General features: G+C 44.5%; 1 protein-coding gene across 1 annotated transcript in view; it reads left to right on the top strand.

Moving 5' to 3' along the window:
• Positions 1-19,212, top strand: part of MTMR7 (myotubularin related protein 7) — a 102,438-nt gene that overhangs the window by 71,068 nt on the left and 12,158 nt on the right. The window contains exons 7-8 of the mRNA XM_059384150.1: positions 5,299-5,431; positions 18,452-18,561. Coding sequence (XP_059240133.1) covers positions 5,299-5,431; positions 18,452-18,561 — 243 coding nt within the window. The remainder of the gene's footprint in view (positions 1-5,298; positions 5,432-18,451; positions 18,562-19,212) is intronic.

Genomic DNA, 19,212 nt, shown 5'->3' with positions numbered 1-19,212 from the left:
AGGTCGCACGGTTGAGGACAGAGCCCGTGCGCCGGTGCAGGCTCACCTGTGGCCAAAGCCTGGGCTCTGCTCCCGGGGCCGTGACACCCTTCACCGCAGTGTCCCGGGGAGCCGTGCATCCGCCTCCGCCTCAGCAGGGCTGCCACCCCCGAGCACACCGTAGTGAAGCTGGAGACCCAGAGCTGTAGAACCTCCCAGAAGCTCATCCAGAATCAGGCCAGGGCCAGAGGAGCCAGCAGGGCTCTGAGCTGGGCTCTGCCACCAGCACCCTGGGAGGGAGCCCCGAGCTGAGAAGGGCGGAGGTTGGGCGGCCGCCTGCCTCTGCTGATGCTCTGCCTTTTGTCCTTGCTGCTTGGCTTTGTGCTCGTGGTTTCTAATTGCTCCCTGTAAGCAGGTTTTTAGTTGCATTATGCGACGCTGGCTGGTTTTGTGTTTCTCTGGGATCAGTAATGAGGTGACTTCAAGTCCCGTGGGGGGGGGGGGGGGGGCAGGATCTGAGAGAATCCCGTTGTAAGGATTGGGGCGCCTGTAAGAGGAGAATGTAGGACCTCCTCTTGTAGTGGGGTGTGTCCCGGCCGCGCCAAGGGCGCCGTGCTGCGGTGAGCAGGGGGAAAGGCAATTGGAGAACAGCAGGGTTCAGAGAGGTGCCGTGGTCTGCACCCCTGTTGGGTAGTGCAAGGATGGAGGGGTTTCCCATGGGTCAAGTGCACACTGAGGAAGTGCGCAGGAGCCATCTTGCTAGTGTCCCTCCAAAGAGGGCTTGTCTCCTAGCAGTCCCCAGCTGCATGTGACTGCAGGGTGTTTGCTGGGGAGGCAAGTTGAGGGGATTAGAAGAGGCTGAAGCCAGGGGGATCTCCCATGTCCGTGACCTGTGTACCTCGTATCTTCAGGAGCGCACATGCAGGCCCTAGGAGAAGCAGCATTCGGACCCTTGCAGCAAGAGGGCAGTGATGGCCGGCAGGTGTGTCCAGAAAAGCAGTGGCATCAATAGAGAAAGAACTGTGGTCTTGCCAGCTTCATAAAGAGATGTTTACCCCAACTCTCCTCTGGACCTACCTACCTCCGCCACACACAAAGCAGATAGGGCCGAGAAGAAAGAGGAACCAGAAGGGAGTCAGAGAGCAGACCCCCTTGCCCGTCCCCACAGTCTGTAATGAGGGAAAGAGATAATTTTGCATCTTATATGGGATTGGGATTTTAAATGGAGCTGGATGGTGATTTTTCTCTCTTGAGTGTAAGCCCAAAGCTCTTCATTCTGCCTAAGATGCCCTCCGGAGTAGAAAAGGAGGATTTCACTCGCGGAGCTGTACACAGAAGTTGCGAGAAAGCAAGCTTTCTCATATTGTCATGTCATGCCACAAGTTCAGGCTCTTCGTTTCACCAGTTAGAGATGGAGGGAGCGAAAGGAGCGTCGCGTGACGCTCGCTGCTCGGCTGGGGCCCCCGCCTCCTCCTGCCAAGATAACTTCTGTTCTCATTTCCCACCCCCGTCCGATCAGCGCCTGCCATTACGCAGGTACGGACTGTGCTCTGCGGAAATCGGAGACCGAGGGCTAAGACAGATCTAGTCTTCGGAGTGACCAGGCTGGCCATTAAGTTGATATCAAGATTATCGTTGGCGAAGTTCTCCTGGTTGTGGTGTGTCTGACGGATGGCTTGATCGACGGTCACAGGAAGAATCTGATTCTGTTTCTTAACATTCTTGGCCCGTTCACCCCTCCCCTTCAGTCCGACATTCAGTCCTTTGTCGGGCCAGGCAGCCCATCAGTACTTCTTCCCTGAGTCTCGCCGCGGAGCCTATGTCCTCCATCGCAGCCCAGTGGGACTTCTCCGCCGTCTACACGACATCCTAAAATGTTCCAGCAAACCTGCTCAGAGTCCTTCAGTTGCTCTCAACCGCCATTAGCCTTCTGATTCGGCCTCTCTGTTAGAGGACTCGAAATTTTTAGCCTTTCTCGCTCCTGCCACCATCCATGAACCATCGACTCTGGTCGGCTCCTGTCAGCTCACAGATACCCATCTGCCCCTTGATCTCGTGTCCCACATCTTCTGGAATGCCCTCTCCTTTGTCTCCATGTCCCAGATGACTGAGTCCACCTCAAGGCTTTTTGCTTTCATGAGACGGGATCCCCGATCCCCTAGGCCACATGGTGCTGGTCCCCATTTGAACTCCTGTCATTCCCGGCCTCTCCTGGTCACTCAGCTCCTGCCTCGTCCTGGCCGATTGAGTCCGTTATTCATTAAGAGTTTGTGGAGGGGCATCTGGGCTCAGTCAATTACATGTCTGCCCTCAGCGCGGGTCATGATCTCGGGGTCCTGGGATGTGGCCCCATGTTGGGCTCCCTGCTCAGTGGGGAGCCTACTTCTCCCTCTGCCTCTCCCTCTGTTTGTGCTGTCTCTCTCTCTCTCTCAAATTAACAAAAAAAAAAAAAAAAAAAAAAAAGGGTTTGTGGAGAAATGAGCGGGTTCTTTTTATTTCACTGATAAGCTTTTCTGCCCCCAAAGATGCTGAGATTATCAAATAGTGGAGTGATCTTGGGTAAGAAAACAGCATTTTTTCTCAGTTCTGCGTGTCATTTGTCTGTTGTGTTCCTTACGCATAAATTGAAGCTGGAATGCAGTTACCTCCACTGTTGTACTTATTTGAGAATTTTTTGGAATGGAGTTGAATAGCTTTTCCTTCGCTCGTGAGAGCTGGAGTTCTCAGCCAAAGGCATGGGGGACAAATTAGACTTATTCTAATACTGTTTGATTTACACAAGACAGACTTTATCTGGAAATTTATAAACTAGGTCCAGGATAGCTTCTTGAATTTTTATTAATCCTAAAACCATACTTCCTGCTCTGAGGGTTCAGCATTTGCTACACTATCCTGATAAGTCCCCAGTGAAATCTGTGGAAACCTTGACAAAGTACACCTCGGATGCTAGATTAAATATCGCCATCTTCTGTTCATTATGAGAAGTACCGTTGACTTTCAAGAAGCCATCTTGTGTTGCTCCTTTGCTTTGAAAGACCAAACAAATTATCCCATGTCACAGGGTCTCAACTGTGTATGAATATGAACAGAGTTCTAATTATACATTCAAAGGATAGTACAAATGGTATTTGGGGTTTTATTTACTACACTATTTAAAAAGGGTATCTCTGCAGTATGTGGTAGGGAGGCCTAATTCGAATTATTTAAGATACAGAAGAAATATAAGGCTCATGTAGCATCAAGATTCTTGCAAGTAATCTATTAATTGTTTTATTTTATAAAGTTTGTTGTAAAGGATCGGGCAACAGCGTTGGAAAATAATCATGCAAAGGAGTGATATTTTATAAAACAGTACGTTTTGAAAGAATAATGCCTATAGGTAATTTTAGGAAAAAATTCCCCTTAAAATATTTAAAGATTTTAAAGCATAAACATGAGTTGTCTTCAAAATAACATCATTTATATATAAATATGTGTGTGTGTGTGTATATATATATATATATATATATATATTTTTTTTTTTTTTTTTTTTTTTTTTTTTTTCCCTTGAGGAAGGCCAAACCCTTTATTCTCAGAGCATGCCCAGGAGAAAGGTGGCAATCACTGCAAGCAGTGTCTTGGGCTGATGTCACAGGCACTAAATTGTGAGCAGGGCCGCTCTGGAGAAGGGTGGTGTCCACTAGCCCCAGCTCTGAGTGGCACCAGCTTGCCCTCTGCTGTTTCATTTTTCACTTCTAATACCTGTTATGTCTATTATTTGAATTACAAACCCAATATATTTTAGTAACAAAGAACACAAAGGCATCAAAAGTAGTATTTGTAGTGTCCCCTGGTGCTTATCACCTCAGTGTTTCTGCTCTAATTGCTGCCATGTTGGTATCCATGTTCATAGGTTTTGTTTTTGTGTGTGTGTGTGTTTGTAGTTTTAATCTGCTTAATCAAACATGTATAAGCATAAATACATATCTGTACTTTGTTTTATAAGGAATGAGATTACTGAATGAATATTATTCTTTAGGTTACTCTTTTCACTTAATGATGTCATGGGCCAATTCCGAGTCTGTCTGTCTCTATGTCTGTCTCTCTTTTTTTCTCTCTCTTTCTAGAATCTATGTCTTTTTGTCTCTGTAGAAGTTCATGGTGTGAATATACCATAATTTATCTACCTGTTGCTCTATTGAGATATTCATAGGTTTTCAGGTTTTTACTATTATAAAGTTTTAATAAATATCCTTGGACATCTGTCTTTATGTGCTGGTAGTTTTAATTGTGTAAAGATCAGATCTGTGCCAAAGAATATTTTTGCTTTTAACTAAGCTTGGTTTTTAGCTTTTTCTAAACTTGGCTTTTTGAGAAGTATTTGTTAATTTGTGAAATGGATATATATTTTTTTTCTGGCGGTGAGTGCCTGGTGTCAGTTCTCTGCCTGCCTTTTGGGGACCGGAGAAGAGCATGGTCAGTGACTAGCACTTTCTAGGATGTGACCACCTGCTTAGCCAGACAGCAAGGATAGAATTAAGCAGTGATACACCCATTCCAGAAATGTATGTATTTCTCAGCTACGGCAGGACTTGCCCCCTTCCTGGTTTTAGTTACACAGGACGGGGGCAGAGGTTTGCATTTAACAAAATTCTACAAAGTCCCTTATCTTTAACCCAGTTTGTACTGGGAAATGCCCACCAAATACAGCACTGTGGTGATGAAAGTGGCCCAGAAGCCCTCCTAGCAGGTCTCTAGATTGAAATTAAGAGCCTGGAGAAAATGGCTCTGGAGATAGTTCTACATGCACTCACCATTTTAGTCCGTGACTCCTGCTCAAGGTTTAATTGGGGGATTCTTGTAGGCAAATTAAGATCACACCACAATTCCTATTGGATAATGAGTTTATTGGCAATATAATACTGGAAGATACAATTTAAATTACAGAGCTTTGGACTGCCAGCTGTATCTGCTGATATTCTTCTGCTAACCTACAGGTTATGTCATTTGGTTGAGGGAGGGCAATTTGGCTCTATCACAGAATTCTATATTCAATTAGTCATCTCTGGTGGAACCACGAAAGACCTCTCCAGAAGGGTTTATCTGTAGAATGCTTTCCCGCTAAGAAAGTGTTCCTCACACCAACACATTTATGCTGTGGAATATAAGCTCAGCATGAGTGCCTGGAATCACTTAGCTCAACAGAAGGTTCCAGTGATTTCAAGCATGTTGTGTTTCCGCACGCCATTTTGAATGCCGTTATCACCGTCGGTGAGACGTTCTGATTGTTTTATGCGCTGAATATCATTGGTGACTGCTCTGTTTTGCTGACCGCCGCAGCTCAATGCAATGGCAAATCGTGCTGCAGGGAAAGGCTATGAGAACGAAGACAACTACTCCAATATCAAGTTTCAGTTTATCGGGATAGAGAACATCCATGTTATGAGGAGCAGCCTGCAGAAAATGCTGGAAGGTAAGCCATTGTCTTACGCATAGCATAAAAAAAATACAGTGAAACGTAATGTCAAGCAGAATAAGATAGTCTTTTGTTTTTTAAGTTGTTTGCACAATGATGCTGTTTATATAAGTGGGATAAGTTGAGAAGAGGGTATCGTACTGCAAGGACTACTTAAACATTTAAGCCTTTCTCTTATTTTTTGTTAAGTGTCATGGGGAAATGGTTTTTCACTTGGTTAGCAGAGTCAGGCCCTGTCTCTGAGTATACAATGAAAGTGCACAGGAGTGTTTTTTCTTTCTCCCTCATGATATTAGTTGAACCCACATTCAAGGCCATTTAGATCAAGCAGGCCTGCATTTAAAGCAATAACTAGCTCTGTTCATGTGTGGACATGGAGTTGTATAAAATGAATCCAAGTGGACAAACGGCCATTAGAAGGGAGGGTATTGGAGGTGCTGGAGAGCCTTGAGCAGCACATTCCTGATTTCCATTCTCCTTCCTGGATTCCCTGGGTCAGCTCTCTTGCTCTGAAGCCCAGCAGTCACCTTCACTGGGCTGTTACCCGCCATTAAACAATCTAATCATTTCTCCAGGGCAGCAACTACCACAGTGCGCCTGCGCATACATCCCTTCCCCGCACGGCGTTCCGCACCCCTTCGCCCCCCCCCCCCCCCCCCCCCCCACACACCCACCCCAGCCCTTCACACCACAGGACACAGCCACTCGGGCTTATGGGGGAGGAAATGACAAAGATGGATTATGTGATGTACAACAGCCATTCTTGTGGCCAAACCAGCCGTAAGCTGATTTGCAGAAATTCTGCATTTCAAGCAAAACCAGCCTCCTTTACTGCTTCTGCTCCATGTGATTGCAAACGCGTGCAAGGAGGAATGTGTTGTCACAGCCACAACTTCGGGCTCTAGTGGGAACCGCAGAGAAAGGGGACCTTTTGCTTTGTACCTTGGGGTCCTGGAGAGGCTGCAAATGCTGTGCTCGCTGTTGGGGGGGGAAGGCCCTGAAAAGGTGGAACTGTGTGAGGACAGTGGGCTGCCTGAGCAGGAAACTTGGGGTGGAGTGGAGGAGGAGAAAGTAAGTGCTGAATTCCTTTTTTCTAGGGGTACACATTTGCTCTCAGTTAGTATGTAGTTCTCTGCTTCATAGGAAGGACAGGGGGTAGGCAGAGCCTGCCAGTAGGGCTGGAGGGCCTTGAGCAACACATTCCTGATTTCCATTCTCCTTCCTGGATTCCCTGGGTCTGCTCTCTTGCTTTGAAGCCCAGCAGTCACCTTCACTGGGCTGTTACCTGCCATAAAACGAGAAGCTTGGACTAATAATTTCTCCGGGTCCTTCCAGCTGTGTCGGGTCTGTGACTTTACGGGTTGCAAATATTTGAATCTTGTACTTGAATGATTAGACAAAATCTCATCCTAAACCTGAAAAAAAAAAATCTGCCCCAGAGAATCTCCGCCTTATTTTCACATATCATCTGCCATGTCTCAGACCACTGTAACAATACCATGGACATGATTTCTGAGCCTTTTTTTGTTTTTTAAGATTTTATTTATTTGAGAGAAAGAGACACACGGAGCATGAGCAGGGGGAGGGGCAGAGGGAGAGGGACAAATACCCACTGGTAAGTGGGGAGCTGGACACGGGGCTCAATCCTAGGACCCTGAGATCATGACCTGAGCTGTAGACAGACCCTTAACAGACTGAGCCACCCAGGAGCCCTGATTGTTTGAGCTGCTTAAACTTCTGAAGATAATCATGGGCAGTGTGGCTGTTCTTGCTATAAGTTGTGCCTTTTAGGTGTCAAAAAATTGGACTAGCTTTGTCCTGTTATTAAAAGGGTACTCTAGCATTAGTATGAAAGGTGTGCATTACTGCCAGAATCATCAAAAACCATCTAGGGTGATACGCTTCGTATTTTTCATTTAGTGATTTCATAAGCGGACTTCCAACAACACACATTTTCTTCAATGTACAAAGTAGCTCTTAGAAATTTTTATAAACTATCACTCTGACTTTAGTTTTGGAACTAGTGCTTATCTGGTCTCTTATTAGGAACCATTCCTCCTGCCCTTCTATCTGTGGTCTGACTGTCTCCTTCAAAAGGACGGCAAACTGACCGAGTCCTGTAGTGCAGTCCCTGTTACGTGAGGGATCACGGTAACTGGACATCACTTTCCAGCCCTCTGTCTGCGCAGTAAGCAAGGACAACCTTCTGGATGCCTTTCAGGGAACTTGACCAATGTTTGACTATCTGTTTTTACCAAGTAAATTATAAACCACTTGTGGAGGCTCAGCTGATGAAGTGATGCAATCAGTCCCCCCTTCTAGGGCTTTTCCTGCTTCCAACAGCCGTCCTTGGCATCAAAGAGATTGGAAGATTTGTGCTGCTGGTGACTTGGTAGGAAGTGTGCTAGTACATTTTTACTCGTAGTTATTATTGCCTTTGATTTTTTTTAACTACTGCTAATTAATATGATCAGAATAGAATTTGGATAATAGAAGAGAAAAAATTGTTTGCATTCTGGCTCTGTCTGTGAGCAAGAGCTGCAGGATATTTCATCAGAAACTGAAATTTAGGACCAAGTTCACATCCGATATAGGTCCTTTTATAGAGCTCACTTAATTTTAACTTTGATTTATAAGTCCTAAAGCAAACTGTGTTGTGGTATTCATACGTCTCAATGAGATAGTAATGATGCCTTCTAGTTACGTAGCAATTTTGCAATTGATTGTTTTCTACTAGGCTTTCCCTTTTGATCATATAATGTTTTTCCCTTAAATAATAAAAGGATGACCTATATTTTCTTTTTTATCGGAACAGTCAATAAGAAAGCCCATGCTTCTCTCCATGTGGACCTCTCTTTATATGTTATTTACAACATGGCAGGTTATTTTTTCAAAGCATAAGTCTCTAGTTCTAGAATCTAGTAATATATATATATATATATAATTTCTTTCCTTAAGTGGACTCCGCACTGGAGCCCAACACAGGGCTTGAATTCATGACTCTGAGATCAAGATCTGAGCTGACATCAAGAGCTGGACACTTAACCGACTAAGCCACCCAGACGTCCCACATTTAAAAATATTTTTATATTACATATTTAATTTGAAATTTAATTTAATTTAAAACATGCATTTCCCAGGATCTCATAACAAAGCAGGATTTGAGCCTAGTACTTTCTATCATGTTAGAGCACTCTTCACTGATTTGTGGATATGGTGTTAGGCTCGTGGTAACCACCCACATAGTAATGGTGTTGTAGCATCTGTGATGTGATTACTATGTACTGGACACTCTTTTAATTTTCTCAGGTGTATTTATTCAGTGGTCCTCGTGGCAGTCTTGTTAGAGCTATTTTTTTTTTAATGCAATTAGCCAACATATAGTACTTCATTTGTTTTTGATATAGTATGCAATGATTCATGAGTTTTGTATAAGACACAGTTCTCATTAGATCACGTGCCCTCCTTAATACGCGTCACCCCGTTACCCCATTCCGCACCCCTCCCCTTCCACAGCCCTCAGTTTGTCCCCAGCGTGCAGTCTCTCATGGTCTGTCTCCCTCTCTGAGGGAGACAGTTTTCCCTCCCTTCCCCGTTTATCCTTTGCACTGTTTCTTATATTCCACGTGAGTGAAACCATAAGATAATTGTCCTCTGATTGATTTATTTCACTCAGTATAATTCCCTCCAGTTCCATCCATGTTGATGCAAATGGTGGGTATTTATCCCTTCTGATGGCTGAGTAATACTCCATCGTATATATGGACTATATCTTCTTTACCCATTCGTCTGTTGAAGGACATCTCAGCTCCTTCCACAGTTTGGCTATTGTGGACATTGATGCTGTGAACACTGGGTGCACGTGCCCCTTCGGATCACTACATCTGTATCTTTAGGGCAAATCCCCAGCAGTGCAATTACTGGGTTGTAGGGTAGCTCAATTTTTAACTTCTTGAGGAAACTCCATACCAGTTTCCAGAATGTCCTCATTTTAAAGAGGAGGAAATTGAGGTCAGAGGCTAAGGATCTCACGCAAGCTCACAGCAGTAGACAACAGAACGAAGATTCTCACCTGATCAGTATGGGTTCAGATGCCATACTCTTAACCACTTGGCTTTATGGTCTCTCTAGGTAGCTGGTTGGGTAGAAAGTGTCCTGGCCTAAGAGTCTAAAGATCTGGGTTTGGGCTTTTGCTTTATAGTCTCCGAATAACCTTAAACAAACCTCATTTCCTGTATTTGTAAAAGAACGTTAACAATATATCATCTCTAACTTACCGATTGAAAAAGTTTCTTGCAAACTATGAAGTGTTTTCTTTCCAGTGTAAGGTCTATTATGATTTCTCTTGAGAGATAATACTTCATTTGGAATTAAGTACTGAGTAAATGGGTAAGTTATTGAGCTATAGATTAATTTAGTCAGCCAGACTTTTTATAGGTAACTTTTCTCAGTTTCTTTATTCAAGAGACACAGAGTAAGATAGCACAATTTCAGAGACATGGAAGTGCTTGCCTTATGTTATGGTCAATGTCCACTCAGCAAAAGCCCATCAATTTAATAAACCACCTGTCAGGCCTTGTGGATGTTTTCTCAGCAAATTATTTCACAGAGATACAAACCTTAGCCCCATGGCATGTCATATGGGAATGGGTCCAGAGCACAGGAGGAAAGGCCCGTGTCCATTCTGCGATTTGGGCAACACTACAGCGAAGAGCTGTTTGAAACGGACCAGACTCGGTGCAATTTAAGACTAGAATCTTTTTAGCAGGCGCCAAAGTGGAACCGCACTTGTCATATCCCCTGGAACTATGGGCATTGACGGGAGACGTTTTGTGGCAAAATCAGGCGGCCCCAGAGATCATATCTGAGCTGCACTTCTGTGTGAAGGTTCTAAGGCCCATTATTCAGAGCCTTCATCAGGTGTAGAAAGGACGGTTGAAAGAAGAGAATTTTGAAGGTGTCATGGAGGCGGCAGGTATTATGGTCTCCGACTTAACTACTCTGGTCTCCCTCCCAAGTTGCTTTGGGCGCACCAAGGTCTAGAAATGAACAGTCCCTAACATACCCACACACTTCTTTCTGCTCAGAGTTAAGGCTGTGGCTATCAGTTAAAATGTCCCTTTTGTTGGAGACTTTATTTTTTTAAAGATTTTATTTATTTATTTGACAGAGATCACAAGTAGGCAGAGGGGCAGGCAGAGAGAGAGAGAGAGAGAAGAGGAAGCAGGCTCCCTTCTGAGCAGAGAGCCCGATGCGGGGCTCTATCCCAGGACCCTGAGATCATGACCTGAGCCAAAAGCAGAGGCTTTTAACCCGCTGTGCCACCCAGGCGCTCCTGTTGGAGACTTTCTTGCTTACCTCATGTCTTTCTGAGGTAATGGCTAATTCAACCCAGAAGAAATGGAGCGCTTCAACTCTCTACAGATATTCGGATTTAAGTTTTTCATTTTAAAGTATTTCCTATTACATCGCCTACTAGTTGATGGAGTTCTACCAGATAGGAGCTAATAAAAGGCTATAAAGCTCATCTTTTTTTTTTTTTTTTTTCTGTTCTCTATGTTTGGACTTTTTACCACTATTAATTTCCTCAATTACTAACCTATTAGATGAGACAGCCAGCAGGACCTGGCTGAAAATCTGGTTATTATCCTTTAAAAATTAAGCAACAAAGCATGGTTTTCCACACAGAAAACCCAATTTTCCATTAAAATGGAACTAGATAGCTTCAATCCAAGGTTTTTCAGAGAACCTTCCACGTGACCAACAGACCTGTCCTGTCAGGATTTACTCGTTATCAATTCATGGTCACTTGGAGGAAAGAAATAGATCAAGAGCATGTACCTTGCTCTCTGTGGTGTTGTAAGAGGATGTAGAATGGGGCTGATGAGAGCTGGGTGGTATCAGCTAATCCCTACAAGCATATCGTAAGCATTAAGGCACAGAGGAAAGAGCATTGTCCCTTGGAGGCATATGGGCTGTAGACTGGACTCCAGTTCAATAATTTACTGACCGTGTAACTATGGATGATAACTTGGTAAACTTTAACACCTTTCCAACTGCAAATTGGGAGTAACTAATACCCTGGATGGTAGAGAATGTTTGTCGAGTAGCAGGCATAATCCCCGCTTAGAGTAAGTACGACATTAAGTCGGGGCTCCTGAAGTTCTCCCAGACATTCCTCTGTACATTAGACAATTACTGAGGGTTTTCTACATGCTGGGCATTGGGTAGAAAAATTCATTCATTAATACAAAATGAAGTATTGATTTGGATGGAGGGCAAAAATCATGCGCAGGGGAACAGATGATGCTTGCTTGTTACTGAGGTCTATACCGGGGTATGGCAGCCAGTCGAATGTTTGAACTGGGCGTCAAAGCCAAGGACTTCATGTCTGGGTGACATTATCAAAGAGAGGACAACAGGGCACCTGGGTGGCTCAGTGGGTTAAGCCTCTGCCTTCAGCTCAGGTCATGATCTCAGGATCCTGGGATCAAGTCCCGCATCAGGCTCTCTGTTCAGCAGGGAGCCTGCTTCCCCCTCTCTCTCTCTGCCTGCCTCTCTGCCTACTTGTGATCTTTCTCTCTGTGTGTGCCAAATAAATAAATAAAATTTAAAAAAAAAAAAGAGAGAGAGGACAACAAAGTGATTTAATAAGAGAATTGTGGCTATTTTCATCCTCATTATGCTGTCTCTTGACGTTCACTGAGAATTCTAAGATTAATTTCACCCTCAGAATTTGTTTTATTTTGTTAATCATGATGGCTAGTTTTGGGGTAACTAGGGCATTTGCAAAAGGAATGCTTGCAGAAGACAGTGCCTCCCATGCAACTAAAGATAGACATGACTAATTGTAGTGACAAGGCGAGCTGTAGTTGGGATCTGGCAATTCCGTATTGGCTTGCCAGCGACGGTAAGGTTTGAGATTTGGTGAGAACGTTGGTCCTGGCAGCTTTCACAGCAGGTGTGTGGTGCCGCCCACTTGCTGCCACCGTCTTCATCTTACATGATTCCTGAGCTTTCTCTCCAGGGCCTGCCGCTAATACTTTCTACCCACCCGACTTCCTAGCCTCTCAGCATTTTCTCCCAGTCTAGCCTTCTCTATTTTCACTTAAGTTTCCTATTTAGACTCTAAGCCTCACCTTCAGTTAACTTCCTGTTCATCCTGGCTCAGTTGGCATAGTGACTTAATTATTCTCTCTTTGTAGTGGAAAAATATATGGAAATTGGAGTCAAGGGAGTTAGATTCCGATCAAGTGTCCTTAACTGGGCTGCTAGCATCTGAACCTGTTCCTCTTCTGTAAGTTGAGAAAATCAGACCTACTGTAGGTGGGAGGTTGCGTCAGTTCATTAAGAGAAAACTAAGCCCCAAGCCTTATAGACCGTAGATGTAATATAAATGGGCACATATATACTTTTTATGTGCCGCAAGTATGTTTTTCGACACAAATTCACATGCAAAGCTCGTAAATGCTGAGGGCATTCTTTTGTGAACCTGCTGCTAGATCTCCTTTAGGACAATGGTAATTAGTATTACTGGAATGTATGTGTGTACATGCTTTCATGTTTATTAGCAGCTCGACACACACACACACACACACACACTTATGCATATGAGTACTTGTGTATACTATTCTCAATGCTTTGTACGCTAGCAGTACTAACACAGGTATAAAGAATTTAGGCTTGATTGTACCTTACCAATTTATATGATCACCAAATTCCTTAAAGGAAAACAAGGCTGTACAAAGTTGGGTTTCGTGGCATGGTTGTATAGCAGTTCCAGAAAGCAGCACGCATGCCCTAGGCTGGAGTCGTTTTAAAGAATGATCGCTAATCTTGTCGGCATCCTGTGAAGACACTAAAACGCAAAGCTCTCCATTATATAGAGTTCTCTATAAAGAGGGCCCACGGTCCTTGGCCTGGGGAGGAGCATACCACTAACATTAATAAATTGAATACAGTCTGTGCAGAGCTCAGAAGTTTATTCTGTGTCACCGTGGTGGGCTCTGAGTAGAAGGCAAACCATAAAACAGGCTTAACCAAACATTTCCATGTCAAGAGTCCATCATAAAATCCTCTTTGAATGGGTTCACCTGCTAGGAGGTTCAGTGAAGGGAGATTATTATCCTTTGACCAGTTCTCTGAAGAGCATTTCATTGGGCTTGGGGTTTTGACTCCAAAATGGGAAAGGGGCAAATCAACACATTAACAGAACTCAGGTGGCTGGCAGGCTGGTCATTAAGAGAGGGCCATGAACTCTTCAACTTCAGGTTTTAGGAGACGAGAGTGATCTCCTGGGGTCCAGATGGAGACCGTCTTTGCATCCTCCAGGATCCCACCCAGCAACTGTACACGAGGAAAGGAGATTGGTGTTAGTGACTTTCTTAAAGAAGATCAGGCAAGGCTTATTTTCTTCCAAGTAAATTTCTTATTTCCTCATGTCCTATAATTATCTTTTCTTATTTTTATGTTATCTTTTTATATGTTATCCATATATGTTTATGGGATACGGTTGCTCTTTTACGTAAAACAAATATTGTTAGACCTGGGCATTAAACTCCCACTCAGTAAGTACGATTCTCTGTGGCATATGCCTCTGATGTCAGCTGAAATGAACTTCGTTCAGCAAAATGGTTTGTAAATATTGGTTTGGGTTTGGCAACAAGAGTGAACAAATCAGTATTTCTGCCTTATCCTGAGTTTATCCAAACAAACCCACCAGTTTTATATTTAAAAGTGCAGGCACTGATTGTTTGAGTCTCGAGTGTTCCCCCATCTGTCCATGTGTATTAATCATCTATAGAGCTGTTTGCTCTCACCCGGCCACTCAGCATTTGGCGGGAGAACACCCTTACAGTCGTTACCTTGCCCGAAAACCTGGTGAGGGTAGTTCACTTAAAGTACACAGCTTTAGTGTTCCTGAAAACACAAATGTTCAACAAGGAGCCATTCTCAGTGTGGGAAGGAGGAAGCTGGTCTGGCAGGAGATCCAGCAGCTTGTCTCCTTGCTGAGCGAGCTAAGTGAAGAGGGAAACACTGGAACATTCTCTCTGGCAGTACCTTTTAGGGCCCGGTTTCTGTGAGCTCTCTGTTCCTCTCCTGCTTTTGGCCCAGACCATCTGCAGGTTAGCTGGAAAGCCTGGTGTCTTATTTTAAAGCTTGCTGCCATTTCCATGCCTTGTGGGAAGAGAAGGTGAAAAGGATCATTTGTTCTTGGGCTGAGCTTCAGGGTTTGGATGCCAAGATATCCCTCAGGCTCCCTGGACCTTCTGAAATAAACGGGAATGCCAACTAGCCCTAAGCCCTATAATAACAACTGGAAAGTTCGGCCTATTTAGTGAAAAGAAAAAACAACAACAAGCTGTTTGCAAGGTAATGTTATCTGTGAAAGATTTAAAGGAATCAGTGGAGTCCTGAGACTCTACGTGGTGGCAGGTGTGTATTTTAGGATTAAGTTGAACACTTTGGGTCATGGCCTGGGGTTAAACAGAAAGACCAAAGAGGAGGCGCCCAGGGAGTGGTGAGAGGGCCCTTCCGGTGCTGGAATTTCAGGCCTTTCCTCCGGGCTGGGTGCACAGGCAGAGGCGAGCCTGCCCCCTGCAGGAACCAAGTGGGACTGCCGGGCAGTGTCACTGGGGAGGGAAGGCAGGCCTTGCCCAGTTTTTTTTTTTTTTTCTTGATATTGATTTATGTTTTCTTTTTTTTTTTTTAATTTTTTCAATTTATTTATTTTCAGAAAAACAGTATTCATTATTTTTTCACCACACCCAGTGCTCCATGCAATCCGTGCCCTCTATAATACCCACCACCTGGTACCCCGACCTCCCAACCCCTGCTGCTTCTTGCCCAGTTTTAACTGGAGGCTGTCGGTCTGTCTTTCCATCAGATTCCAAACTGGGTACACACCCCTGAGCTCGCAGGAGAACTTAGGAGGTGCACCCTGACTAGCTGGCTGCACGGCATCAACTTCGTTGCACTCTCCTTCCTAAAGCTGCCCACCGTGCCTTGGGAGGCTCTTTGGCCCTGGCTGGAAGCCATCCCTCCTTTGCCATTTCCCCCTCCTAAATGCGCTTTTTGCCGACTTTGCAAAAGACAGATACACCTTTTATCACCTCCTGAGTCATTACAATGCATTATTCCAGGGTGCATGAGAGAGTACCTAATTTAAAACATTATTGTGGGGGTACATGTGCAGAAACGTTTGAAGACTGCTAATCAGGTTCATCTTCCCCCAACGTCGCTGCTGCCCAGAGAAGTATAATGGAAGTCACTCGTGTGGACAACATTTGAAATTTCACATTTTCTAGTGGCCACATCAAAAAGTTAAAGGAAATGGGCAAATTTTCATAATACATTTGTATTTAACTTGATATATCCCAAATATTATCATGTCAACATGTAGTTATTACAGAAGCTACTAGTGAGATCCTTTTTTTTTTTAAGATTATTTATTTATTTATTTGACAGAATTCACAAGGCAGAGAAGCAGACGGAGAGAGAGAGGGAAGCAGAGCCTGATGCAGGGCTTGATCCCAGGACCCTGAGATCATGACCTGAGCCAAAGGCTCAGGCTTAACCGACTGAGCCATCTGGGTGCCCCAGTGAGATACTTTTTATCCTTTTTCTCATACTGAGTATTTCACGTTTAGGATCTACTTTGCATTCACAGCGTATCTCAGTTCAGACTCGCTCCATTTCAGATATTCCACAGCCACGTGGGACTAGCGGCTGCCGCACTGCACTGTACGGTTCTGAGGGACAAAGTGTGTAAACTTGAAGTTGATAGTAGGTGGGAGACAAGGAGCATTTAGAGTGGTTCGTGTGTGAATTACAAAAAATAATATAACCGAGATCGATAGACATTGCTTAAGAGCATGTACTTTGGAGCCAGACTGAATCCGAGCCTCACCGCTTATCAGCTAGTGACCTTGGACAAGTTACTTAACCTCTCTTTGCATTGGTTTCCACTTTTATAAATAAGGATAATAATAGTACCTTCTTCATATGATTTCTAGGACGATTAGAAAGCTATTGTATAGAAAGCACCTGGAGGGGTGCCTGGGTGGCTCAGTCGGTTAAGCGTCTGCCTTTGGCTCAGGTCATGATGACAGGGTCCTGGGATGGAGCCCGCATTTGGTTCCCTGCTCTGCAGGAACCCTGCTTCTCCCTTTCCCTCTCCCTGGGCCTGCTGCTCCCCCTGCCTGTGTTCTCCCTGTCAAATAAATAAAATACATTAAAAAAAAAAAAAGCACCTGGAGGACTATCTGGCACCTGGTAAGTACTATTTAAGTTTTGCTATTATTATTACTAGTAGAGGTACGATTTTGAGTTACACCCACCAGGGTAACCCTGGTGTGGTGGCAGACACTCAGCTTCTTGGTTAGAGGCCTTGGGCTCTCCTGCCATTGATCACTTTGTGTTCTGACCTTTCTAAGCCTCAGCTCTGAGGTGGGGTGTGAATGAGTCTGTACCTCCTAACTGTCAGGACACCGAACTGGACGAACAGATGGTAAAGCATAGTTCACGGCGACCATTTCTGAATTTTCCAGCTCCCAGCATGGGGTATATGCATTAACTTATTTCACTCTTCAGTTAACACTTTGAGGAAGGCGTTTTATCCCCATGGCACACTTGAGGAAATCAAGGCTTGGTAACTAGCCCAGGTTGCATTGTTGAGAGCACAGAGCTGGAATCTGGATGCTAGAAGATCCGACTCTGAAGCCCATGGCCTTGAATAGGACCACGTGTTGTTGCCCCTGCACACATGGTGTTTATTACTAAGACGTACAAGTTGGTTTACATAAAACTAAAATCTAAGTGAAACACGAGGCCTTCCCAGTTCCCCAAGATGTCAGACTGAATATAAAACACCCTCTGATAAGAACATCTAGAAATGCTATATTCAATATAGGAAACATTTCCTTAAATGAATCACTGACCTTATAAGCAAGACAAGAAACAAGCCGCCAGGTAATTGAGGCCACAGTAACACAGCACTGCACAGCCACCAAGGAGGCGGGAGTCAGAAAGCCGAGGGATAACCAGTGTTGGCGCAGATGTGGGGACATCAGAAGCCTTGTGGTCGGTGCCCCCAGGATGTAGCCCGGTGTGGCAGCTGAGGAAGACTGCACCTTGGGCAGCCTCCCAAGTGGTTAACTCATGTGACCTCGCGAGTCCTCTCCTAAGGATGTCCCCCCGAGAAATGAAATCTACTTCTACAGAAAACTTGCACACGAATGTTCATAGCCACATTGTTCGTCAGAGCTCAGAAGTGGAAATAACCCAAACGCCCACCAGCGGATGAATGGGTAAAAAATGGGCATATCCATCCTGTGAAATATTTGGCCTTGAAAAGGAAGGTTGCTCCTGAGCAGTTTTCAGTTTGCTTCTGCCAGTGTCATGACTCCAGCCCCAAACACGGTACTTTCTCAACTAGGAAATCCTGCACAGAAAGAAAAGATGCTTTTGGATCCCCAACACGTAGGAGACTAGACCAAGGGTTTCAACATTCTCAGCAAGGTTTTCTGTGGGATTCCACAAAATTATGGAGATGTTGCTCCTGGTTAGGACAGTCGTTTTGTTTTCACAGTGGTCCTGAACAGAAGGGGTTGGTTGCTGTGGAGGTCTAACTGGGCAGGTGCTGGGGTTCGATCCAGGAACTCTTCTCTGTAGCCTGCTCCTGCGTGGGCCACTGCCGATATCTTTGCTGAAGGATAAACAGGTCTTCTCTTCTGGACCTTGACTGTGGCCCATGATTTCCATTAATATTGGGGTTTGAACTTTACAAATAGAATACTTCTGAACAGATGCAGCATCCCCTAGGACGAGACAGAGTGGAACAGCCTTACTTGAAGTGGTTCAGTAGAACCAATTTTACAACTATGGACACTTATCCTGACTTAATTTCCTCCAGAAAATACAGTGATGAAGGAATCATTAACAAATTCCCTGCAAATATGAGCATATATAAAGTAAGATTGTCTTTATTTTGCTTTCATCGCATGATTTACCTTGCAGTGTGTGAACTGAAATCTCCGTCCATGAGTGACTTTCTGTGGGGACTGGAGAACTCGGGCTGGTTAAGGCACATCAAGGCCATCATGGATGCAGGGATCTTCATTGCAAAGGTAAGTCGTAAGGGCCGAGCAGCCAGGGAGCTCTGACTTCAGGATGGACATCCTGTTTACCCTCCCCATCTGCTGAGGCTGCCTCGCACGTAGTCAGCTGTGGCTCGCTGAGTGGGGAGCTAGCTGGCTTTGCAGACCATGATGTTTGGCCTCGTAAACATGTGATTGCTGCCAAAGAGAGGACAGCGCTCTGTCGGTAATGTGCCGGCACAGCAGTCCATGGGAAGACATTTTCAGAGTATTCTCTTCGGGTAGACTTGGTCCTAAGTGGAGGAAAGAACTGTCTATAGGAGAGTACATACATCCAACTGTGTGGCACTTCAGTGACCGAGCCGGTCTTCCATCTTAGTAAACTGCAACTCCTTTGCCACATGGTGTAAGTTAAGTCCTGTTTCCAAACCTGGTAGGTCGGTTCCCTTCTGCCACAGAACAGTCTTGCTGCAACTTTCATATAAACAGGTTTTGGATGCATTGTCTATTTTCTCAATTTTTTGTTAGTTCTATTTGTTTCTATAAGTCCCTCTCAAATTTATACCTAAAGACAACCATGTCTTTTCTGAAGATGTGGTATGCTCCCCTTTATTCGAGAATTCATTTATTCATATTGCAGTGTGTGAACTGAAATCTCCGTCCATGAGTGACTTTCTGTGG

This window comes from Mustela nigripes, chromosome 18 (assembly GCF_022355385.1).
Source record: "Mustela nigripes isolate SB6536 chromosome 18, MUSNIG.SB6536, whole genome shotgun sequence".
NCBI lineage: Eukaryota > Metazoa > Chordata > Mammalia > Carnivora > Mustelidae > Mustela > Mustela nigripes.
This window is presented reverse-complemented; position numbering and strand designations above follow the sequence as displayed.